The sequence below is a fragment of the Folsomia candida genome, unplaced genomic scaffold, assembly GCF_002217175.1.
Source record: "Folsomia candida strain VU population unplaced genomic scaffold, ASM221717v1 Fcan01_Sc015, whole genome shotgun sequence".
Lineage (NCBI taxonomy): Eukaryota > Metazoa > Arthropoda > Collembola > Entomobryomorpha > Isotomidae > Folsomia > Folsomia candida.
The window spans coordinates 1,324,633-1,348,275 of NW_019091207.1; the positions used below are offsets into that span (position 1 = coordinate 1,324,633).

Here is a 23,643-nt window from a genome sequence, read left to right on the forward strand (position 1 = left end):
CCTGTGAACGCAAATCGGGTCTCAATTTTCCCAAAAGTGCAACTTTCACGCCAAAAAAGTTGCAAATTTTGTCAAAATTCAAGAAAAACATGGTTTCAACGGTGCTCAACGGTTATCAATTTTTCAAGCCGTGTGTGGCATCGGATCTTCGACCACTCGCACTCCCACTTTTTGTCATCTTTCGGACGAAGCCTTCATTCTGCTTTCATCAATTTGGTCCAAAAATGGCACGATTTGTAAGTTTCTGACCTTTTTATTATTGGAATTTTTGAATTGAAACTGAACCGATTTCTTAACGTCTCATCAAGGAATCGATTCATTTCTTGCTGGAGTTTTTACTGGAGGAACAAAGTGCCATATTTGCGGAGCTACTACTAGGTCAGCGCATCTTCACCACTTTCTTTCTGAGTGAGCAAAATCCCGAATCCGGGCATCTCCGTGGATCGGAGGAAGAATTACATCTCTCACTCCTACTACTACCTGTTTGCCCTGCTCTAAATAGAAGAAAAGTATACCAAATTTTTGCAATGGGCTATATAACAACTCGGTGAACGGTCGGTTGTGATGTGGCAGTTGGAACGGAATTGGATATTCAGTCCTAGAAGAGCTGAGAACATAAGAAATGTAAACATCGTTAAGTTTTTTGTTTTACGGAAACATCTGCCATTCCGATTTCTCTTCAGCATTACAACTTTTTGTTGGATAGTATGCAATCCTAGTTAGTTACTACTGACAGGATGTGATCATCCAGTTCCAGCAGAAGTCCAGTCCAGTGACTGCTTAGTCGGTCAGTAATTTGGCAAAATGCTCGGGAGAAAGCAAAGTCTGCGACCCGAGCCTATCTTGGCGGACTATGGGCCCGATGAAACGTTGAATGAAAGCGCAGACATCGAATGGGTAAGAATTAGAATGATATTTACTAATTTGTTTATGATTTTAATAAGCGCACCATTTAATAAGATTGGTTGATTGTGATTTCTTAGAAATGGGTGAGAAGATTGCTTCGGGGGTGTGCCCTTGTCTCTTTGGTAAGTGGTACTATTTATCTGTACAGAGAGGGTCAGTAAAAAAAGCATTTTACATCCTTTTGTGATTAATCATTTCAGATAAGTGTTTGTATGAATACGCCAAGAACGTAAGAATAAATTAGCTGCTTTTATTTAATTAAATCCTAACTAGTATTATGAGTTGCATACTTGAATAATATTTTCGTCATTATAACTTTTTAGATTCGACAGCTACAAATTCTTGTTAATCTTTACTTTCGTGGCGGATTTGGTGGTCACTTTTCTCTTCACGGGTAAGATAACTTAACATGCATAATTTAGCAAATTAAAAAAAGAATACCAATTAAAATATTTTCCTCCGAATAATAGCCGAGATGATTGTGAAGATGCATGTTCGAGGAATTTTCAAGAAGCCAAACGGATATTTCAGAGATCGTTGGTGTCGATTTGATTGCATCATGGTTTTCTTTTTGTGGACTTCACTCGTCCTTCAAATGTAGGCTATCACAGCATTATTTGCATTTGTGCAAAATTGTAGGAATGAAAATAATGGTTTTGCTTACAACTTGTAGGTTTGAAATGATGGGATTGGTTCCTCAGTAAGCCCTGTTCTGTATTGATTTAATATATGCATGCGTAAATTTTCATGAGGCTTTATTTTTTTACAGTTACTCGTATTTGTCCATTTTACGGGCACCACGTCCCTTGATAATGATCCGATTTATCAGAGTTTTCTTAAAATTTTCTATGCCAAAGTCCAGAATCAATCAAATCTTCAAACGGTCGTCTCAGCAAATATACAACGTTACGTTGTTCTTTGTATTTTTCATGAGTCTGTATGGTTTACTTGGTGTTCAGTTCTTCGGAGAACTGCGAAATCATTGCGTGTTGAATGGTACAAACCCCAGGTACGTATAAGTACATATTCCCTAAAAAACTTAAATTGAATCAATAATTATCTGTATGGAATTATAACTCTGCCAATTTTGTTTAGAAATCTTACCATAAATGATTTGGCCATCCCCGACACGTATTGTTCAAAGGATAACGAATCCGGATACCAATGTCCGGGTGGATTTCAATGCGTTCGCTTAGAGATATCCAAATACAAGCAGGTGTGCATGAATTTTAGAAATGTGGATTCGTTATGGATGCAATGAATTATGAGCATTTTAATGCATTTTTAGCTTTAATTGCAATTTATTTTATTTTATTTGTAGGGATTTCAAGGGTTCGATGAATTTGGTATGAACATAACTTTGAATCTACGACAAGTTTAGTCCATAAATATTTTGTCATTTGTATTCTCAGCGACAAGTTTGTTCACCGTGTACCAAGCGTCATCTCAGGAGGGGTGGGTTTACGTTATGCATCGTGCGATGGATAGTTTACCAGGTGGGGGTCAAAATTCTTAGAAAATAGATTGCATCCTTTATATCTACTAATCTTAAGGTAAAAACTAATGCATTAAAAACGTGGTTTGTCTCGTCTTACCAGGATGGCGTGCACCATTATATTTTGTGACAATGATCTTCTTCTTGGCGTGGCTGGTACTTAATCTCATTGTCCGATTATTCTAAAATTTGACATGATCAAACCGATTATTTTTTCAGGTAAAAAATGTGTTCATTGCAGTCATAACAGGTCCGTTTCTGAATAACTATTTCATGCATATTTTATTTTTCTGATCATGCTTCATTGTAATAAAAAATTTAATTCGAAAAAATTTGCATATATCAATAGAGACATTTAACGAAATTCGAGTTCAATTTCAACAAATGTGGGGAAATCGAGCCACTGGAAGATTAGCAGAGGAGCAAGCGTCCAAAATTCTATCGGGTGATGACTATGGGTGGAAATTGATTCAAATTGATGGAGATAAGCAGAAGGGTATTGCCCCATGGCCGTTTCAAGTAATTCTAATGTCTGCGGTTTTCCGGTAAAATATTTACTGCGTAAAGGTAACTCCAAAATTACTTGATTTCCACTCATGATGATTCATGGGATTTACAGATTGTTGGGGATGGGAGCAATTTTAGCAAACGCAATTGTTACATCTACAATGTATTTTAAAACCGAGAGCCACGAAGATGTGAACAGAAAATCAATTACGGACAAGTATTACTACATCGAAGTTGGGTAAAGTTCAGAATCATAAATCAGGTTAAAAAATATGTACATATACATGAAACTTGCCATGTTTCTTAAATTACAGATTTACAATATTCTTCGACTGTGAAACCATGTTTAAAATTTGGTGCTTGGGTCCGAAAGTAAATTAATCAAATATTTTTCATTTACATTTGAAGATCAATCTTAATTAAAATGCACATGAATATTTTTCAGGGTTACTTTCGTCAAACAATTCATAAGTTTGAACTTTTACTAGTGGTTGGAACAACAATCCACATCATCCCGAATTTTTATTTGTCACCAATGACATATTTCCAGGTTGATATTTTTATTCGTTTTTTGTTCGTTCGTAAATAATTATGGGATCTTATGCATCACTATTTTTTCTTCAGGTCTTAAGGGTCTTTCGACTAATTAAAGCTTCTCCGATGCTGGAAGATTTTGTCCACAAGATTTTTGGACCTGGAAAAAAGTTGGGGTCACTGGTGATCTTTACCATGTGCTTGCTGATTATTACGTCCAGTATTTCCATGCAACTCTTCTGCTTTCTGACTGACACAAATTTTACAAAATTTGAAACATTTCCTGAAGCCTTCATGTCCAGTGAGTAAAATATCACGATTTATTAATATTTGGGTTAGTTACTTATCAGAGCATTTTTCTAACATATTATTGTTTATATTCAGTGTTTCAAATTCTTACTCAAGAAGCGTGGGTAGAAGTTATGGATGAGACAATGGTGCGGACTTCGGATACTTTGGTAAGTTTGCAATTTATTTGTGAATTAAAATGTAATATTTTTTCTCATATTATTTATTACCATGTTTTTAGGCTCCAATTGTTGCCATTTACTTTATACTATACCATCTTTTCGTGACTTTGATCGTGTTGAGTCTCTTCGTCGCTGTAATTTTGGATAACTTGCAACTTGATGAAGGTATGTAACTGGTCATAGCATAATATATATGTATAACTCATGGATTATCATGACTTTAATTCTTATCCATAATTTTTTAAACACACAATTCCACACACATGAATAGATATCAAAAAACTAAAGCAGTTGAAATTCAGAGAACAATCTGCAGAAATTAAAGGTATAAACTACTAACCCGAAAATAGTGTGTCTAAATATTAATATACAATAATTTGTAAACTATGTTTAGGTTCCTGGCTTCCTTGGAGGTTGAGAATGTTTGAAAAGTTTCCAGATAGTCCTAAAATGGCACGACTCAATAAGCTTCCCTCAGACTTCATTCTTCCAAAAGTAAGTTAAATGACCGGACCACCGAGTTATAACAAATACAGCTATTTTTTTCGGTATGCAATTGAAAAGTATATTATTCCAAAATAGGTCAGGGAATCTTTCATGAGACAGTTTGTTAGTGAAGTGGATATCGAGGATAACATTAATCCCATAATTCTTGGCAATCATAAACTTGATTGGTGTGCTGATGAACGGTGAGTTAAAATGCCTCCTTTCATGTTATAGGACCTACCTTAAAATTGTTATCTTCTTACAGCGAGCCTCTACTCTATCGGAAACAAAAGATTCTGAAATTATTGACCCCAACGTTAAGACAACGGAGCATGAACAAGCAATTGAAAAAGTAACACTATTTATTAATTCGTCCTAGTACTCCTAGTGTTACGAGTACCTGTTAATTACAAATTAGACATGGATTTAATTTCATTCTGTTGTTTCACCCCTAGATATTTCGTGACTGCGTTGGTATCTGATTCGGACAACCAGCGAATGGTACTTGGAGACTCTGGCCCTATTCCAATTCCAGGGAAAGGAGGAGGCATTGGTAATCAGGCCACCGTGAATTTTAAGCACAGACTGGATCAAAGAAAATCCATCCGAAGAAGCATTAGATCTGGATCGTTGAAAATGAAACAAACGTATGAACATTTTCTCGACGGCAATGGTCAAGCTGGAGCTCTTAGCAGAATGCTGAAAAGTCCGCATGACGTTGATATTAAGTTGCTTCAAGCGAAAAAGCAACAAGCAGAAATGCGACGGTAACAACAAATTGCAACCTTTACGATATCGAACGCTCTTAAATTTTACCTTATTCTAATCAAATATAGAAACCAACGTGAAATGGATCTTAGAGAAAATCATCCCTTATTCGACACACCCTTGTTTTCTGTTCCGAGAGAAAGTAGGTTCCGCAGAATTTGTCAAACAATTGTGTCAGCTCGATACGATCCAAAGTCTCGCGATCCGATGACCGGCCAAGAAAGAAAATTGAAGTACAAACGACTTCACAACTTGTTGGGCCTGGTTACCTATCTTGATTGGATTATGATAACGGTAATATTATTTTATGTCCACAACATATTTATTTATATACTGCCGAAACTGTAAACCGATTACTCGAGAAAATTCAGTAAAAGTCAAGCTCAACAATACTTTTAACATCTGAGGTTTTTCTTTAATGTTCCAATTTTGTCTCACATTCTAGTATTTTTAAATGCTCATAGGTTACAACGTTGTCCTGCATGTCGATGGCTTTTGAAAATCCGACGTACCGAGTAACTGAACAGTTATCGCTTCAAATAGCCGAATATGGATTCGTGATACTCATGAGTATTGAACTTGGAATGAAAATACTTGCTGACGGATTAGTATTTACTCCTAATGCATTATTGAAAGGTACATAAATCCTGTCTCATTCTGTCATACTTACGTAAATAACTTTTCATGATTTTTATTTTTAAATGCTAAATTTTTATTAAATTCTGACACTAGATGCGGCAGGAATATTGGATCTATTTATATATATTGTAAGAAATTTATAAAAACACTATTTATGTCCAGTTATAATAACTGTGTGTTATTTGAATCTTAGGTTAGCCTTGTATTTGCAATTTGGCTCCCGAACGAAGTACCGCAGGGATCAGGGGCTCAAGCCATCATGGTTTTGCGGTGTCTTCGACCACTTCGCATTTACAACCTTGTCCCTCACATGCGAAAAGTTGTGTTTGAACTGTGTCGAGGATTCAAGGAAATTTTACTCGTATCCGGTCAGTGTCTATTGTATAATTTATTTTATAACCATCAACTACACCATCATAATACGGCAGAGAGAAGAATTACGATTTTTTTCTGAAAATTTCCAGTTCTCCTCATCGTTCTACTTTTCGTATTTGCTTCTTATGGCGTCCAAATGTTTGGGGGAAAGATGGCGAGATGCAATGACCCAAATATTACTTCAAGAGAACTATGCACTGGGGTTTTCAAGAGAAGAATTTACGTCACAAAAATGCGGCTGGAACCTGCTTTGGGAGAAAGATATCCGGCTTTCACCGTCCCACGTGTTTGGTAATTTCACATTTCTACCTCCGTAGTAATGGTTTTAATACATTAAATGACGATTTTTAAACGATTTTGTCTTCGTATGAAGGTCTAATCCACGGCGGTTTGATTTTGACAACATTGGTAACGTACTTTATTAAGATAACTGAAACATACTTAATACCACATAAAGAGTGATATTTCTTTACAGGAAACGCCATGCTCGCTTTATTTGAAACCTTAAGTTTCAAAGGTTGGCTGGATATTAGGGACGTTTTAGGAAAATCTATTCAACCAGTGAGTGGGCCAATTTAATTTTACTACAAATTATTAACATCATGGTTTTGTAATGGTGCTAACATTGCTTATTATTTTACAGATGCACTTCATCTATATTCATGTATTTGTATTCTTGGGTTTGTGACGAATTATGCCTTCCCGACCTTAATTACGACACTATACTACGAGCATTCCCATAACCACTAATAATACTCTCTCCTCACAGGTTGTATGATCGGCGTCACGCTATTTGTCGGTGTCGTGATTGCCAACTACTCACAAAACAAGGGAACTGCCCTTCTAACGGTTGATCAACGACGTTGGTGTGACTTGAAAAAGCGTTTGAAAATCGCTCAGCCTCTACATCTTCCACCTCGACCGGATGGTCATGCGGTCAGATGCATTGCGTATGATATTACTCAAAACATTTGGTTTAAACGCTTCATCGCGTTGGCAGTCCTGATCAACAGTGGATTACTATGCATTCGGGTATGGAATCTAGCACAAAAAATCTGATATTTGAATCGACATAATTTAATTTGTTTTGCATCCTAGTGGGAGAAAGAAGGAAGTGCGACTGTGACATTGTCATCAATCTCAACCATGCTGACGTGCATATTCGTATTTGAAGTGCTGATGAAAGTGATCGCTTTTACTCTGCTGGGATACTGGCAATCTCGAAGGAACAGATATGACCTGTTCGTCACAGTGATGGGAGTTTTATGGATTGCGTTGTGGTACATGTTTCAAGGGGTAAGTAGTAACATGTGTGATTGATTATATTTACAGAGTTAAACGAAAGTAGTAATTAATTGTACATACATATTTTTGTAGGATATTGCTGTAACATTTGGGTATACTGTTATTATCCTGAGATTCTTTACGATGTAAGTACCAGTCTTCCTTCTACATACTTGCTGGCTTATCTTTATATAAATTATTTCACTTCCAGTACTGGAAAACATGCTACCTTGAAAATGCTAATGTTAACCGTTGTCGGTAAGAATTTATTAGTAACGACCAGAATGCATAAATATAAATAAATTAAAACTTTGCTCTTCAATTTTAACAAAACTATTAAAATCGCAGTGTCCGTCTACAAAAGTTTCTTTATTATAATGGGAATGTTCCTGTTGATCGTGTTCTACGGTTTTGCGGGCGTTATACTTTTTGGAACGGTGAAATATGGAGAAGGATTGTCAAGACATGCCAACTTTGGAACAGCAACGAAAGGAGTGGCAATGTTGTTTCGAATTGTGACGGGAGAAGATTGGAATAAAATCATGCATGATTGTATGGTCCAGGTTAGATGAAAGGTTTTTTTTGGTGTAATTATTTACAAGTTATATTTAAGGTTGGTTTACTTTTTATTTTCTAGCCTCCATATTGCACTCAGTAAGATTTTTTAATTATGAAATTAGTCATTATTTAAATACATGCTTATTTATTTCTGATTATTTTAACACTAGGGGTGAAAATTTCTGGCAAACCGATTGGTAAGTGATTAATAATTACAAGAAATTTTACCAATATGAGTGAACCATTATGTATTTTATTTTCCAGTGGGAATAAGACTGCAGCATTAGCGTACTTTTGCTCGTTTTATGTAAGTGGGTAAAATTTAATGCAAAATTTTGTGCTAAAGTCACATCTATAATTTTGTATAGGTTATTATTACTTACATCGTCTTGAACCTACTTGTCGGTCAGTATTTAATTGTTTTTTGTCGCAACCCTTACGATGAATATTAATGCATTTTATTACTTACAGCCATTATTATGGAGAATTTTACGCTGTTTTACTCAAATGAGGAGGATGCACTACTCAGTTGTAAGTTTTTTGAAATTTTTTTATGCATTTTTGTAATTTTTAAAGACTGGTTATCTTTGGTATTAATATATCCACTGAAATTTCGAAAGAAACTCGAATTTTGGGCGAAGCTCCACGCCAAATTTTTCTTAATTTATAGAATGACTGGAAAATTTTTTTTTATCAATTGTTGGTTCATAAATTTTTGGAAAAGTACTAAATCAATAAATTGTTGTAACATAGCTTTGGATTTTTGTATAAATAATGAAATAAATTACATAATTCTGATTTTGTTTCTTTTAGTATTTTATTTACTGTTTAATTAATTACGTAAATATTTTGCGACATTTAGAATAAATGGATCACACATTTTGATTAAATTAATTGAAGTTTTAACAGAAATTAATAAGAACTGAGTTAAATACATTTATAAAGTGTAATTATGTATATCTACTTTTTTTACAAATAATAAGAGAGAAAGTACAAAGTTGTACAACAATAGATTACATAAATTTTGGTGCTATCTTCCTACAAGTGACCAGACCAATTAATGGGACCAAAGAAACAATTACGTTAGTTCTGATCCATAGCAGCATTAGTAGGTGGTGGCGGCATGACGAAACCTGGTTTCCAGCCCGCAAATGGTGGCTTATGGGCTACTGGAACAGATGATGATGATTCAGCTGAAGCAGCAGAAGCAGCTGCATTCTTCTGTAAGGCGTTGTTAGCCGCGTCTGCGTGTTTCTGTAATGCCGCTGCAATTTTAGAGGCAGCTTCTTCAACCGTATATGGACAGACACTATAAATTAAATATAGAGTGTCATAAAGCATTCAAATAAACGTGACTATTAAAGAAAATAACACTTACTCTCCATAATGCCCTCTCTCCTTGCATTTCCGGCACTTTTGCTTCTCTATGAATGCAATATAAAAGTAAGAGTAGGAATCACGTAATATTTAAATTAATCTTACTTGTATAGGACGCACGTCCACGTCCAAAACCACCACTACCACGTCCATTTCCAAAACCACCACCACCACGTCCTCTGGAGTGGACACCGTTTCGGTTCCTTCCAAATCCGCGACCACGGCCATTGTCACCACCTCTAAATGATCCTCCTCCTCGACCCCTGCCATCATTGCCCAAGACTGCACGACGAAGGCCCCCAGCGGGGCCCTTGTAATTTAGTTCGATATAATCCATCTGAAAATTAACGAAAACGTAATTTAGTTTAACTTTGCTAATCTAGATTTTATTAAATTTAAATAGAAATATTCTAATATCAATGATTTCGTTGTAAACTCTTACCTTCTCTTAACTCCTTCAAGAAATGTATACGGTATAGGACTCCTTCTTCTGAAGACAAAGCCAATCTGTAATTTAATAAAACAAAATTTAGTTACAATTTTAATTTGTTGAGTTTTTAATTGTCTGATGCCAAACGTACCTGGATCCAGAACTCCTAACAAAAAAAGACGCGAAAAACGGCGAAAAACGACGGCTGGTCGACGACTCCTCCGGTACGATTGCTATTTTTTAAAGCTTTATCCATGTTCTCACTTTTTCTATCACCACCGCACTTAAAACTTGACTTGGTAACTTACACCGGAGATACTACTTATCTATCGTTGGAAGTCCCTCTACTTTCACTCTTGAATTCCGCCCCCGTCTATATATTTTAAGCGTGGAAGGAAATTGCCAGTATTGTTGGATACAAGTCGTCAGACCACGATGCCGCTCTTCAAGTCACTAGATATATGGAAATATGTAAACTTGACGCTACTTCCTCCCCTCCCGCCATCATCGTCATCACCCCCGCTGCCGCCGTCATCGTCCCCGCTGCCGCCGTCATCGTCCCCGCTGCCGCCGTCATCGTCCCCATTGCCGCCTACATCATCATCCTCATCACGACCACATCCAGGACCAAGAAAGAAGAGGAATAAGCAAAAGAAGAGGACAGGACCAAGAAAATGTCCTCCTCCCACATCCTCCCGACCGCTCCCCCATACCACCGAGGGTTTAAATCCCGTTTCCGATGACCTTTTCTGTCCGGTGTCGGGCTGCCCAGGACCATCATCTTCAGCAACAGATGAGTGGATAGAATGTTCTGCATGTCTTTTGTGGTATCACACCTCTTGTCTTCTTTTGCAGGCCATTCCTGAAGATGACTGGTTCTGCGCAAACTGTCCCCAAATACATACACAAATAGGCCCCCAAGTAAACTCAAACACACCGTCGCCTGCAAATCAGTCTACTCTAGGCACACATAGTCAAATTATACAGTCAAGCCCCTGTACAAATCCACGTGCATCACAACCAATTTCTACATTAAGTACACCACTTTCAAATTTTATATCTAGCAAAGCAACATGTACATCTCTCACATTAGAGTGGCTAAATAACAATATAGTCCCAGGAGGTATAATTGAGAAAAATCTGTTACATGAAGCGTATAGACAGGACTCGTTAGGCATTTTCAAACCCTTAAACGATGCAGAAATTGGGAAATTGATAAAAAATTCATTTTCAAACATTAGGACCAAAAGACTTAGGACAGAATTTCATGGCGCTTCGAAATATCATTACGTAGGGATCCAGTTAAAATCAGAACAAGTTCCAGAAACTGTTTTTGATTTCAAATCTATTATTTCCTCTCTTAGGCAAAATTGTCCAACTCTCAAACAATGCCCCAAGGCCTGTAGAATTCCGGTAGCACAATCAATCAAGTCAGCCATAGATAAATGCATAACTGAAAACACACCAGAGGCATGGCACCTTCTTTTGACTTTTCCATATGTAACATTACAATGTGATTCAAGGGCAAATATAAAGAATGGTCAAAGTCTTAACAACAAAATTAGAAATAATTTATCTATTTTTGAATCCTTAGATAAAAATACTTATCAGGACTATCTCATTTCACTTTCATCCAAAAATTCAGTCTTTGATAAGTCAGGTAGCAAAATCAACGACATAGGGCCAAAAGTCATATCTAAAGTTTCCGAAGGAAATATTCGTGGCGCGATACGGCTTTTAACATCAGATGATGTTGTCGCTCCCAATTCTTCAGCGACTTTGGACACACTTGTAGAAAAGCACCCACAACAATCTTTAGACAATTTTACTGTTTTAGATGAGCCTAACATTCCACCATTTACTACGACAACAGAGCAGGTTATCTCAGCAATATTCTCATTTCCTAGTGGTTCAGCAGGGGGTTTAGATGCATTACGACCACAAATTCTGAAAGATCTAGTTTCACAACATACTGGTGACGTAGGAACTCAATTGTTAGAATCTCTTACAAAATTTTGCAATTTTATGTTAGCAGGAAAAGTTCCTTTAGATATTTGTCCTTTCATTTACGGTGCAAGTCTTACGGCCCTTAAAAAGAAATCAGGTGGTATTAGACCTATAGCGGTAGGTTGCACTTATCGTAGAATAGTTTCAAAGATTTGTGTGAAGGTCATGAATCATGTCTTTCAGGATTATTTTAGTCCAGTCCAAGTAGGTTTCAACGTAAAAAATGGTGCTGAAGCAGGAGCACACGCTGCCCGTAGATTCTTTTCCTTTCCACATCAATCACCTACAGCCTTCCTTAAAATCGATTTTAAGAATGCATTTAATATGGTAGATAGAGGGAAATTGCTTTCATCCGTTCACGAACTTGTACCAACTTTGTATCCTTATATTAATCAGTGCTATAGATTCTCATCCAGTCTTGTGTGGAATTCTCCTTTAATTGATTCATGTAGAGGTGTTCAACAAGGAGATCCGTTAGGTCCACCACTTTTCTGTTTAACCTTGCATCCAGTCATTTCAAATTTAGGGTCAGAATTTAATATGTGGTACTTAGATGATGGTACATTAGGTGGCAATCCTACTACAGTGTTAGACGATTTTCAACATATTATCTCATGTGCAAATGAAGTAGGTTTAGAATTGAACTTTGATAAATGTGAGGTTTCAGTTTTAGGTCCACAAACTAACACGCAATGTATACTAGAATCTTTCCAATCAGTTGCACCAGGTATTTCATGTATGACTCAGGAAAATGCTGAACTTTTAGGTGCACCTTTGACTCTTGAATCTATTGAACATGTTTTCCGCAAAAAGATTCACGCTTTTACTAACATGGCTGGTCGATTGCATTCCATTCCAAGCCATATTGCGTATTATCTCTTGAAACATTCACTAGCTATTCCACGATTAGTTTATCTACTAAGGGCAGCCCCTATTTTTAAATCTCCACATTTGCTAGAGGAGTTTGATTCATTGCTCCATAATGCCTTAGAACAAATTACAAATTGCCAAATTAATCCTTTGTCTTTAGAAGAAATTGCATTACCAATTAAATTAGGTGGTTTAGGAATTAGACAATCTAAAACATTAGCAACTCCATGTTTCCTTGCATCTTCATTTGCCACCACTGACTTGGTTTCTTTAATTTTGCCCTCGTATGTCACTGCTTTGTCCGATTCACTTGTGACCGAGGCGCAGGACTTGTGGAAGTCAATTAGTTGTGAAGAACTACCTCGCAGTACAATTACTTCTTTTCAATCATCCTGGGAAAGTCCAATTTTCAATTACGTATCTTCACGTATCCTGGAATCATCCACCACCCCAATAAATACTGCTAGGATTTTGGCATCAAGGTCAAAAGAATCAGGTGCATGGTTGCAAGCTTTACCATCGAGGAATTTAGGCACACTTTTAGACGATAATTCCTTCAGGATTGCAATAGGTTTGAGGTTAGGGTTAAATTTATGTTTCCCTCATAAATGTGTTTGCGGCGCACAAGTAGATGAACTAGGCTTACATGGTCTTTCATGTAAAAAAAGTGCTGGCAGGCACTCTAGACATACGCAAGCCAATGACATTATAAAGAGAGCCTTAATTTCTGCAGACATACCAAGCATTAGGGAACCATTAGGGTGTTGTAGGACAGATGGAAAAAGACCGGATGGTCTAACACTAATACCTTACAAACAGGGACGCTCACTAATATGGGACTTTACATGTACAGACACTTTTGCCCCCTCTTATCTCTCTCACACACTTAGACATGCTGGCACAGCAGCAAAACTAGCCGAGACCAAAAAACACAAACTGTACTCTGAACTTAAAACAAACTATATCTTTGTTCCGGTGGCTATCGAGACATCAGGAGTATGGGGGACGGAAGGGTTGAAGTTCATCCAAGATGTTGGGAGGAGGATGAAGGATGTCACTGGACCAATGTCGACAACTTTTCTCATTCAACGGATTAGTTTGGCAGTTCAACGCGGGAATGCGGCATCAATCATGGGAGCTGTCCCCAGTCAACGAGGATTAGAAGAATTATTTTATATTTTAAATGATAGGTCGTTTTATTTACAAAAATCATGTAAGGGGCCGAATGGTGATCTCGGACGCCTATCCGGATCAAGTAAAGGTTTTCCCAACCCACCAACATCGGGTTTTTCCTCTACTCCCCAAGCCAACTAAGTGTATTTCATAGTTTATCAATGTTTATGTTAATAATAAATAATACGTTTGAAAGGGGGTTGTCAGGGGTCTTCAAAGGGTGTGTCGTGTTAGCTCTTAAGAGGGTAATCACTCGATCTGCTCAACGTTAAGGATGAGTTTAATAATATAATATATATTAATTTGCGAACAAATTCTAACAGATCGTTTTTTCGTTCGCAAAATTTTAAACAATGTATGTTGTGATTACGAAGTACGAGTGAATACCCTCAATAGAAACTAAAGGTGTGACTATAAAGTAGTTATAATAATGATAGCTAATCATATTTTATGTTTTTCAGGATTCTACCACTGTCATTCCTATTCGACGTTTTGCTTCAGATTATTTTTATTTATTTGTGTATATATTGTTTAATTCTAGTCCATACTTTCGTGATTCAACTGCTTTGTGCGGTATGAAATAAAATTCTGCTTTGTGCGGTCTAAAATATTCACACCGCTTTGTGCGGTGTGAATTAATAAATTGTTTTGTTTGGTTCAAATCAATTTCCGCTTTATGCGGTTGAAATAAATAATTTAATGTCACAAGAAATGTCTCAAATACAAGTTCCTGCAAATGACTTTATTGTCAAATATCATTCGTGGAACGCTAACGGAATTGATGAGACAAAAATTGTCCATATGATGCCGTTTTGGGAAGGGGCGGATTTAGTGTTCATTCAGGAGACAAAGCTAAACCCGACTGAAGAACCTGCTATTAGAGCTTTAGCTAAAAGGAAAGGGTTTGATAGCATTTTCCACCAGCCTCATGTAGCCCAATATTCAACATATCAGTGTTACGGATTATGCGTTTTTTTTAAAACAGGTCTGCAAGTTAATCATATTGACCTTGAGAAAAATTTCACAGACATCCCAAAAAAAGATCCTTTTCGAATTATGTTGATTAGTATCAAATCTGAACTGTTTGGGAATAATGCCATTTATTTTCTAAATGTATACTTTCCCTCCAATCATAGTAATGATCATGTACGTGATGAGGAAAGGTTAAAATGGGTGGCAACTATACAGCAATTTTCTGAAAAGCTTAAAGACAAATACGCTGTCTTGGTTGGTGACTTCAACATGATGCAGCATAATACTTGTTTGTCGCCAAAGATGCATCCAAATGATGGGAGATGCGTAATATTCGAGAAATGCAAAAAAATATTTATGAAACTAGGTTTCATGGATGTTTGCGGGAAATTATGGCCGGACAATGTGTTTACAAGATTTCAAGGCATTTCAAAGTCTAGACTGGATTATATCATAGTTTCTCAGAAAATGCACGAACTGCATCATATGGTTGAACCTATGTACAATGAAAATGTCATGAATCTCAGTGACCACATTAATTTAAAATGTGAGATTCGGTATATTTCCACACATTTGCAAAGCTTAGTTAAGTCGCCAAAAATCGCAGTTATTTTGCCAGATTTAGAAGATATTATAAAATTAGAAAAATTACGAGTGTGTCCATACTGCGACTACATGACTAAAAAGTACAGTGTTATGGAGAAACATATTCGTGTTCATACCAAAGAAAAGCCCTTCCGTTGTCCGAAAAATTGTGGGTTCAGGTGCACACAAGATACATGGATGGCAAGGCATGCAGTTCTTTGTAGAGGCCATTTTTCAACTCGAATGCAAAAATGTCCTGATTGTCCAGCCGAGACTCCGGATGTTGGCCAGTTTGAAGCACATAGGGCAATGTGTGCAAAGAAAAAAGCAAAATTCGACCCATCAGCTCGTTTTCCTTGTCCCAAATGTCTGTATTCGACAAACAGAACGGATCTTTGGGCACTCCATCTAAAGACACGACTACACACCGAGGGGATGATTCTGAAGTGGTATTTCTGTTTCCCTTGTAATTTTCTCACTTTACACTCGAATCAACTTCAAAACCATCTAACTCTACCTGTACATCTCGAAATGATTAAATCACAAAGCAATGAGCAGGACGCAGACAATTAAATGTAGACGGAGACTTGTACGCAGAATTACAAAAAATTGTATCATTAAGAATAAGAAATAAAAAATCTCATTTTAAATTAACAAAAATTTGGCGTGGAGCTTCGCCTACATTTTGGTTTTTAGCCTTTTTCCAGTCATTTTAAAATTAAGAAAAATTTGGCGTGGAGCTGATGAAATATGTAACACATAAAACGTGTGTGGTTTGGTAGCATATTCTGTAAACAAAACTAACGTAAAACAAATATGCGTGCAATACTTATGTAATACTTCCTAATAATGCATAAAATTGTGTTGCGTTTTAAGCACATCCTAAAAATTACGCACATTTTACGTAAAATTCTACTTGGGGAGCTTCGCTAAATTTTTAAATTGAAAATTTCAGACGCTGACATCCGCAATTTTCAGAATACGTGGAACGTGGTCGACATTCATCAAAGAGGATTAATTCCAGTTAGAAGGGTTAGCGTAAAATTATACAATAGATAGTTCATATGGGTTAATTATAATATTTTTCTATTTGTTTGTAGGTAAAATTTATCCTTCGACTCCTCCGTGGTAGACTTCAAGTGGATCTGCTAAAGGATAAATTGTTATTTAAGCACATGTGTTATGAAGTCGAAAGACTACATAATGGCGAAGATGTCACATTCCATGATGTACTGAACATGCTTTCCTACAGATCTGTAGACATAAGAAAATCTTTGCAATTAGAAGAACTGCTGGCTCGAGAAGAATTGGAGTATATAATTGAAGAAGAGGTCGCAAAACAAACTATACGATCGTGGTTGGAAGGATGTCTCAAACGAATTCGGGCAGTAAGTTAAAAAATGATTTTCTTTATCAAAATTGGAATCGAGTTGATCGGTATTATTAATGTAGAACCAACATCAGAATCTCATCAAAGGATTTGCAGCAGCGACTGAACAGCAAACAACTCTAATTAATGAACAACCCGAACCTCCACTAACTTTTGGAGTTGGACAATCACCCATGGTCTCCAATGCTGCCACACCCAGCCAAGGACAAATAAGTCCTGGTCTGGTTGCCCAGTCTGGTTCCTCCGTAACCTCACCAGCGTCCTATCAAGATCACCAAGGCCACATTGGAGCCATCCACCCCCATGCACCTTTTCATCAACCATCCATTACTTCTACAACTGGTTCTCTCGGGCCTGAACCGAAATCCGCATTAAAGCAAAAACTTGGACGATCTCTGGACGAACCACTGTCTCATGTGTCGTCGTCTTCGCGATCTGACAGCGTCAGCTCTGGAAGTGATACGAAACGACTCTCATTCTTAGTTAGTTGACGTTCTTGAATTTATTAATAATCAACAAGTTACTCTCTTTTGAAACGCCTGACGATTTTATAAATTGTAGTTATCTAGAGAAAGTGACTAGTAATATTCACTGTAAAAATTGTGCAATGCACAGCTGCGTGTTACCATTTGAAGCGAGCGTTTCACATTGAGAACACTTAGTAAATCACTAATTGATCTCATCTTGTTTTCCAGGTTGCCAAAGATGGTCAAGGACAATCAGTCGCCGGAGAAGGCATGGTTTGGGATGAACAACAGTCCAAATTTTCCCTAGGGGTTGGACCTGGAGGCGTCAAAAAAGCAGAACTACAGAGTTCACACTTTGGAAGAAGAGTTGGCGACATACAAAATTGGTGGGGGGAGTTGTCAGCCAGTGATGAACAAGAGAATCATATTACTAATTAGTGGAAATATATGTAGTATGAAATCAGTTCAGTATTATATGACAGTATTGTTATTATTTGAAATGTAATGTGATGATTGGTACTATTCAGGAATTAGAATTGGTGCTATACAGAAACTGGCAGAAATTTACATAAGTATTACTAGTTTGTTAGTCGAAAGAATGCCCGGAAAGGATTTTATAAAGTTGCCTAATTTTTAATAAAGTTTAATTCTTTCATATTTCAGAGAGAGAGAAAAAATGTACAAGCTAAACTGGACCAAACTTTGCATGCAGATATTCTGTGTGCATGCAATCACAAAAAATGACACATCGTTCGGACTTTTCATGCTTTTTTTGGAAGAGAAAGCTGTGATGACTAGGAGAAAAGAGAAAGCCCAACTACTACTTCCACATCCAAGAAAGAAAGAAAGGAGTTGCATGTACCCGAAGCCTGGCGGCTCCCTCCATGTGATAAACACCGAGAAAAGTGACGTCAACTTATTGGATTTGTTCTTCGGTTCGTTCTCGGACTGCATTGCATTGAACTGAACTGCATCTAATGTACATAACCCACTATACACATGACTACTCATCTTATTACAGGCCTCTCAGTCAGCCAGAGTATAGTATGGATTCGTAGATTGGATTCTCAGTTCTTCTTCATGATATTACTTCCTTCTTATATAGTAGGTTGGATTGGATTTCATGTTGGGATGAAAACTAAAAAGACTTGACAATAATATCTATCCTACATGGTGAAGTTGTTAAGAGCTTGTGTGCTCTCAACTAACCCAACGCGTTGTGGAGTGGAGAGAACTGAAACTTAGCTTTTAGGTGCACACGCTGATGGGAGTTAATTCATTCATTTTTTTCATTCAAGATCTGACATCAGCCCAGTCAGATTGTTGTTTGTTGTATATAGTTTTTAGTTAACAGAGCAGCGTTATTATGACGATGATGAAGTGAACGGATCCATTTAAGCGCAACATATTGGTATGGTTTTGCCATTGCAATGGTTTTAGTTGGAGGGTAGTATGAGTCGTAAATTGATAAAGAATGAGTAATACTTTCACAAGCAGTTCTGTTCTTCGCTTTTTGAGAGTGTGACAGGATAGATAGATATGTGGAAGCATAAATGGTGTAAAATTCTGTGGATTTAATGGTGGTTGTTATAAAAAAGAAGAATGAGTGCTCTGCGTTCCGAGTGCAATTGTGAGTAATTTTAATATCTGGAGAGCAGTTCCTCTGCGAGTAATTCATCATGTTTGGGAACTGTGATTAATACCAGATTTCTTTACACAGGGTTATATTTGGCTCGTAGTTTTGATTAAGCAGAATCAAACAAAGGTGGGTGAACTATAAATCATATGTTGGTTATAAATTAAAAATAAAATAAATTTCGGTTTAAAGAGCAATTCTGTGCTCAGAACACGGAACTGCTCGAGTTCTGTTCCACATTTCAAATTGAAATTTTCAATAATGACGCGTAATAAACTTTAAAATTGTTTGTCTTGTTGCAGATTTCGACGCGACTCTACTCTGATTGAGATTTAATATTGCAACAATTTCGAAACCATGATGTCAATGGATGACGAAGATAAACCACCGGCACCACCAGTTAGACTAACTAGCAATCGGTACTGACACCATTTTTTAAACTTGCGATTTGTGCCTTCAATTTGTGTAATTATTTCGCAGTCCTGATCCATCACTTGTTCCGGTGGAGTACAAGCCTTTACCGAAAGAGCCTGAAAACGAGAAGAAGAAAGCTAGCTCGAAAGCCAAAAATCTAATTAAACAAACCAAAAATAAAATCGAGTCAGGAATGGAGAAGCTTAACATTTCATACCCAACCAACTTCGAACACACGGTTCACGTTGGATTCGATCCGATCACGGGAGAATTTACGGTAAATGTTTTATCAAAATTTTTCAAGAAACTGTGACATTGCCGAGAAATTCATGACCTAATACCACCATTCGGCATTTTTCTTTAACATGCTTTCTCATTGATTGAATGATATCATAATGCAGCCATTGAAAGTAAGTCAGTTCACGTTGGTGTTTCTTCTGATTCTGAATGGCGTGACACTTTCTGTTTAATCATGGTCCTCGTCGTACATATATTTATTGTATGATAAATAAGATGTGGGAAGATGGTCTAATAATAATATGTAGTTATTTATTTTTTGGTATTAATAACACAATCAGCACAATGTGTAGCACTAAAACAGTTAAAATGCCAATTATTTTAATATTAATTATGATTTTATTAATTGCATTTTATATTTACATTTTAGGGCATGCCGAATGAGTGGAAAGCTCTCTTGAGCAGTTCGAACATCTCCAAGCAAGAACAAAAGAACAATCCTCAAGGTTTCATCTTTCATTTGATTTTAAAATATTATCGTAAAAATAAGATCTTAATCATTCGTTTTCGATTCTTCATTTTAGCTGTCCTGGATGTTTTAAAATGGTTTGACGCTAAAGCCAATAAGCAACAGGAATCGAAGTATATGACGGCCGCAAAAGTTAATAGTGGTATGAGAGCAATTGTCTTGTTTTTTTTCACAAAAGACAATGTGACAAAGTTTCAAATATGCTTATTTTCTTGTCCAGAATGTAACAGCAGTCGAACCCCCACTTCCGGAAGTCATCCCTCCAGTTCGCCACCTACGACGCCTGAAACGCCTTCCGGGAAAGATACTGATAATCATCATCACCACCATCATCACCATGAACACTCCTCAAGTGCACCAAACAGCCATGTTCCAATTTTATGTAGTCCCCAAAAACATAGCACGCACTCTAGTCCCATTCACCACTACACTCCACCCCCACCTCCAGTGGCAGCAAGACCAGAAAGAACCAAATCAATTTACACAAAACCTATAGAAGATCAAGAGCCCCCGTTCGGAGCTCTCAATGGCAGCTTTGTGGATAAAAATTGTAACACCGCAGTTGTTTCGCCGGTTCGACACATTTCTCCCACCACGAGTCAACAACCACTTCCGGTTGGAGATCCTCCCCCACCTACCACGCAGGTACCTCCAATGCCCACTGAGCGAGCAGAACGGCAAAAGAGAAAGAAGATGAGTGATGAAGAAATTTATGCCAAATTACGTGGCATTGTCAGTATCGGAGACCCCAACAAAAAGTACACTAGATTAGAAAAAATCGGCCAAGGTGCTTCTGGCACTGTGTATACTGCCTTAGGTAATGTAATTTTGATAAAATTATGCTTAACATTCTTCGAGATATGTTAGATTCTAATCTTTTTGGAATATTGTAACCCTTAGAAGCATCCACCGCACAGGAAGTGGCAATTAAGACGATGAACTTGAAGCAACGTAAGTGACAATAATTCCACTCTAATGTCAGACTAAAAGGAGAATGAAAATTAAAAACGGCAATTTGTGATTTTTTTTCAGAACCCAAGAAAGAACTGATAATTAACGAAATTCTAGTGATGCGCCAAAATAAACATCGCAACGTTGTAAATTATTTAGATTCTCATTTAGTAGTGGATGAGCTTTGGGTATGCCTCGTGTCACTTGCTATAAGTACCATGAAAAATCCTTGCACATAAATAAACACGTTCTTGATAATTACTACAGGTTATAATGGAATATCTCCCTGGCGGAAGTCTGACTGACGTTGTAACGGGTAAGCTTATGCAAAAGTTAATTTCTGTGACTAATTCCTCAATCTGATTAAACAATGGACAAATTCATGCAACTATTTTTTGCCTTTCAGAAACTTGCATGGATGAGGGACAAATAGCTGCAGTGTGCCGAGAAGTTTTGCAAGCTTTAGAGTTTTTGCACATAAATCATGTGATCCACAGGGACATTAAAAGCGACAATATTTTATTAGGAATGGACGGTTCTGTCAAGCTTAGTAAGTATAGTAATTCCTACAGTATCGTGTGTAGTTGATATCACGTATATGACTAATTATTTTGTTTTTTACAGCCGATTTTGGTTTTTGTGCACAAATTAGTCCTGAACAGAACAAGCGTACAACTATGGTTGGAACACCGTAAGTATTTATTCTTGTTTGAAAAATACAATTGGTTTTTAACATAATTTAGTTAATGCTAATATTTCTTTTAGATATTGGATGGCACCAGAAGTACGTTATATTTACTGAGCGTCATATGAATAACTTTCATGAGCGTCATAAAAAAATATGTATGTATTTTAGGTCGTGACGAGAAAACAGTACGGGCCAAAAGTTGACGTTTGGTCTCTAGGAATCATGGCCATCGAAATGGTGGATGGAGAACCACCATACCTCAATGAAAATCCAATAAAGGTATCCATTTTTGATATGTTTATTATTGTTTATACATAATTCAGTAAACAAATATCCCATTGTTGAATTTTGTACTTTTATCAGGCTCTCTACCTGATAGCAACAAATGGAAAACCCGAAATAAAAGACAGAGACAAATTAAGTATCGAATTTCAAGAATTTTTAGATTGTTGTTTAGAAGTAGACGTTGGTAAGTACATAATTATCCGTTCTTTTGAAGATTGGACCAATTTAACCTTCCTTCTCCATGCTAAATAGTAATTCTATTATTGTTACTTTAATCTTACAGACGTCCGACAAACTGCCTCAGAATTATTAAGACATCGATTCCTACAAAAAGCGAAACCTTTGACAAGCCTCACACCCCTGATAGTTGCTGCGAAAGAGGCGACGAGACGTAGCTAAAAAACTAAATTTTAATAATTCTTCATGATACTTTTATCATTATACATACATAATTATGCAAAATGGTCTTGTCACATCTGCCTTTACGCCAGAAAGCTAAAGATTAACAATAATTATTGTAATTATTTGTATTCTTTAATACTTAATTATAAATAGCTCTGAGGAGTTTTAAGAGAATCCTGAGTTCGGTAGATAGGAATTCAACGTTTCCAGGAACTTGTCGTCTGAGAGAAACGTATAATGATGATAATCATTATTACAAAGGCAATAACCTTACACATACGCCAAATTTTTAGTCCTAAACTATTTTTGAAACGGTTGTACGTTTGTTTGTATCCAAGTTTTTTAATTACCATTGTGTACTTGTATTCATGTTCCATCTTGTCATCTTTTGTGTATTTTTACCTAATCATGCTGATGTATCAGTCAAACCAGTAGTAATAGAAAAAATAATCTTCGAACCAGTAGATACAAATGTACATATAAATATTGGTTGAGCTGCTGCAACAAAATATAAATACCAGTTATCGATCGTCGATAACTTATCGAGAATCAAAGCAGTGTGAGTGAGCTAAACCAGCCATGCAGAGTCTATGAGAGAAAACCAGAAAATCTATTGTCCACATCCTTTAAGTTATTTAAATTTCCTAAATTAACAAAACGAAACATTATCTGGAGTGATACATATATATGGAAATTTTAAAATCGAAGGAATTCAATACCGTCTACATTTTAGAAATATTATGAGTAGAAGCAATGATATAATCAAAAATGAAACATTACAGATCCAACGACGTCTTTACATGTACATATATCGTCTAATAGACTTGTGATGAATATATAAAACACTGGAATGAAAAACCTATCAAAATTTCTTAAATTATTAATATCCCGATCAAAATCTGTGTAGTGAAAAAATTAAGACCTTTTTTTGTATAACTTTTAGCGTTTGACTCTGCTGCCTAATTTTTAATACCTTTTTATTGTGTAAGTGTTTGTGCATTGTAATGTAAAGTAAACGCCTTCTGGTTTATCAAGCAGATTCTTGAAAATAGTTTTTAAATTCGCATGATAATACCGAATGTATATGTTTAACGGAATTTCACGCAAAATGGTAATAAAATGCCTAATTTTTATCGCAGAATTAAATGTGGGGATTGATTCCAATGTCCAAGATTATTTAAATTTGCATGATTACGTGATTATAGACT

At 36.5% G+C, this 23,643-nt stretch overlaps 3 protein-coding genes across 9 annotated transcripts; 2 read left to right on the forward strand and 1 right to left on the reverse strand.

The window, feature by feature from the left end:
• Positions 1-2: 2 nt before the first annotated feature.
• LOC110856149 (sodium leak channel non-selective protein) lies at positions 3-17,955 on the forward strand. Of its 6 annotated transcripts, XM_035856855.1 has the most exons (48): positions 3-236; positions 309-624; positions 707-897; positions 984-1,028; positions 1,107-1,135; positions 1,230-1,300; positions 1,377-1,503; positions 1,580-1,606; positions 1,676-1,915; positions 2,002-2,122; positions 2,228-2,252; positions 2,319-2,402; positions 2,505-2,557; positions 2,621-2,651; positions 2,751-2,946; positions 3,021-3,146; positions 3,223-3,280; positions 3,354-3,458; positions 3,533-3,743; positions 3,827-3,900; positions 3,972-4,077; positions 4,184-4,237; positions 4,307-4,407; positions 4,495-4,601; positions 4,664-4,750; positions 4,854-5,165; positions 5,235-5,460; positions 5,631-5,802; positions 5,899-5,933; positions 5,999-6,173; positions 6,270-6,471; positions 6,554-6,588; positions 6,656-6,741; positions 6,824-6,860; positions 6,950-7,212; positions 7,279-7,476; positions 7,558-7,610; positions 7,676-7,722; positions 7,813-8,027; positions 8,102-8,118; positions 8,193-8,219; positions 8,287-8,329; positions 8,391-8,427; positions 8,494-8,553; positions 16,392-16,468; positions 16,537-16,824; positions 16,889-17,308; positions 17,522-17,950. In XM_035856855.1, exons 3-48 carry the CDS (start codon positions 805-807, stop codon positions 17,729-17,731), a joined length of 5,406 nt encoding a protein of 1,801 aa, XP_035712748.1. In that variant the 5' UTR covers positions 3-236; positions 309-624; positions 707-804; the 3' UTR covers positions 17,732-17,950. The 6 variants fall into 6 exon arrangements, with proteins under 6 accessions (XP_035712748.1, XP_035712747.1, XP_035712749.1 ...); XM_035856854.1 differs by having other exon boundaries at positions 309-897; positions 17,522-17,955; XM_035856856.1 differs by lacking the exon at positions 16,889-17,308 and having other exon boundaries at positions 309-897.
• On the reverse strand, positions 8,958-10,241 carry LOC118437661 (ATP-dependent RNA helicase glh-2-like). The gene is made up of 5 exons (XM_035856862.1): positions 9,981-10,241; positions 9,842-9,906; positions 9,505-9,736; positions 9,401-9,446; positions 8,958-9,331 (listed from the first exon to the last, which is right to left on the reverse strand). The coding sequence occupies exons 3-5, from the start codon at positions 9,734-9,736 to the stop codon at positions 9,106-9,108; spliced, it is 504 nt and encodes a 167-aa protein (XP_035712755.1). The 5' UTR covers positions 9,842-9,906; positions 9,981-10,241; the 3' UTR covers positions 8,958-9,105.
• A 598-nt stretch (positions 17,956-18,553) lies between the features above and the next one.
• LOC110856164 (serine/threonine-protein kinase PAK 1) lies at positions 18,554-23,581 on the forward strand. Of its 2 annotated transcripts, XM_035856861.1 has the most exons (17): positions 18,554-18,923; positions 19,014-19,058; positions 19,232-19,348; positions 19,410-19,620; positions 19,745-19,753; positions 20,011-20,086; positions 20,165-20,251; positions 20,330-20,926; positions 21,010-21,060; positions 21,142-21,248; positions 21,328-21,376; positions 21,467-21,610; positions 21,685-21,751; positions 21,826-21,844; positions 21,917-22,027; positions 22,112-22,217; positions 22,317-23,581. In XM_035856861.1, exons 3-17 carry the CDS (start codon positions 19,287-19,289, stop codon positions 22,430-22,432), a joined length of 1,812 nt encoding a protein of 603 aa, XP_035712754.1. In that variant the 5' UTR covers positions 18,554-18,923; positions 19,014-19,058; positions 19,232-19,286; the 3' UTR covers positions 22,433-23,581. The 2 variants fall into 2 exon arrangements, with proteins under 2 accessions (XP_035712754.1, XP_021960312.1); XM_022104620.2 differs by lacking the exon at positions 19,745-19,753 and having other exon boundaries at positions 18,560-18,923.
• The last annotated feature ends 62 nt before the right edge of the window (positions 23,582-23,643 follow it).

Excerpts from the sequence above, each read along its gene's own strand:
- LOC118437661 (XM_035856862.1), bottom strand. The coding sequence starts at position 9,736 with ATGGATTATATCGAACTAAATTACAAGGGCCCCGCTGGGGGCCTTCGT. Across the intron at positions 9,447-9,504 it reads TGGACGTGCGTCCTATACAA|AGAAGCAAAAGTGCCGGAAA; the intron begins GTAAGATTAATT and ends TTGCATTCATAG. Across the intron at positions 9,332-9,400 it reads GAGAGAGGGCATTATGGAGA|TGTCTGTCCATATACGGTTG; the intron begins GTAAGTGTTATT and ends TTTAATTTATAG.
- LOC110856149 (XM_035856854.1), top strand. The coding sequence starts at position 805 with ATGCTCGGGAGAAAGCAAAGTCTGCGACCCGAGCCTATCTTGGCGGAC. Across the intron at positions 8,554-16,391 it reads GGAGGATGCACTACTCAGTT|ACGCTGACATCCGCAATTTT; the intron begins GTAAGTTTTTTG and ends TGAAAATTTCAG. Across the intron at positions 16,825-16,888 it reads GTCTCAAACGAATTCGGGCA|AACCAACATCAGAATCTCAT; the intron begins GTAAGTTAAAAA and ends TTATTAATGTAG.
- LOC110856164 (XM_035856861.1), top strand. The coding sequence starts at position 19,287 with ATGATGTCAATGGATGACGAAGATAAACCACCGGCACCACCAGTTAGA. Across the intron at positions 20,252-20,329 it reads GGCCGCAAAAGTTAATAGTG|AATGTAACAGCAGTCGAACC; the intron begins GTATGAGAGCAA and ends TTTCTTGTCCAG. Across the intron at positions 21,611-21,684 it reads GGACGGTTCTGTCAAGCTTA|CCGATTTTGGTTTTTGTGCA; the intron begins GTAAGTATAGTA and ends TGTTTTTTACAG.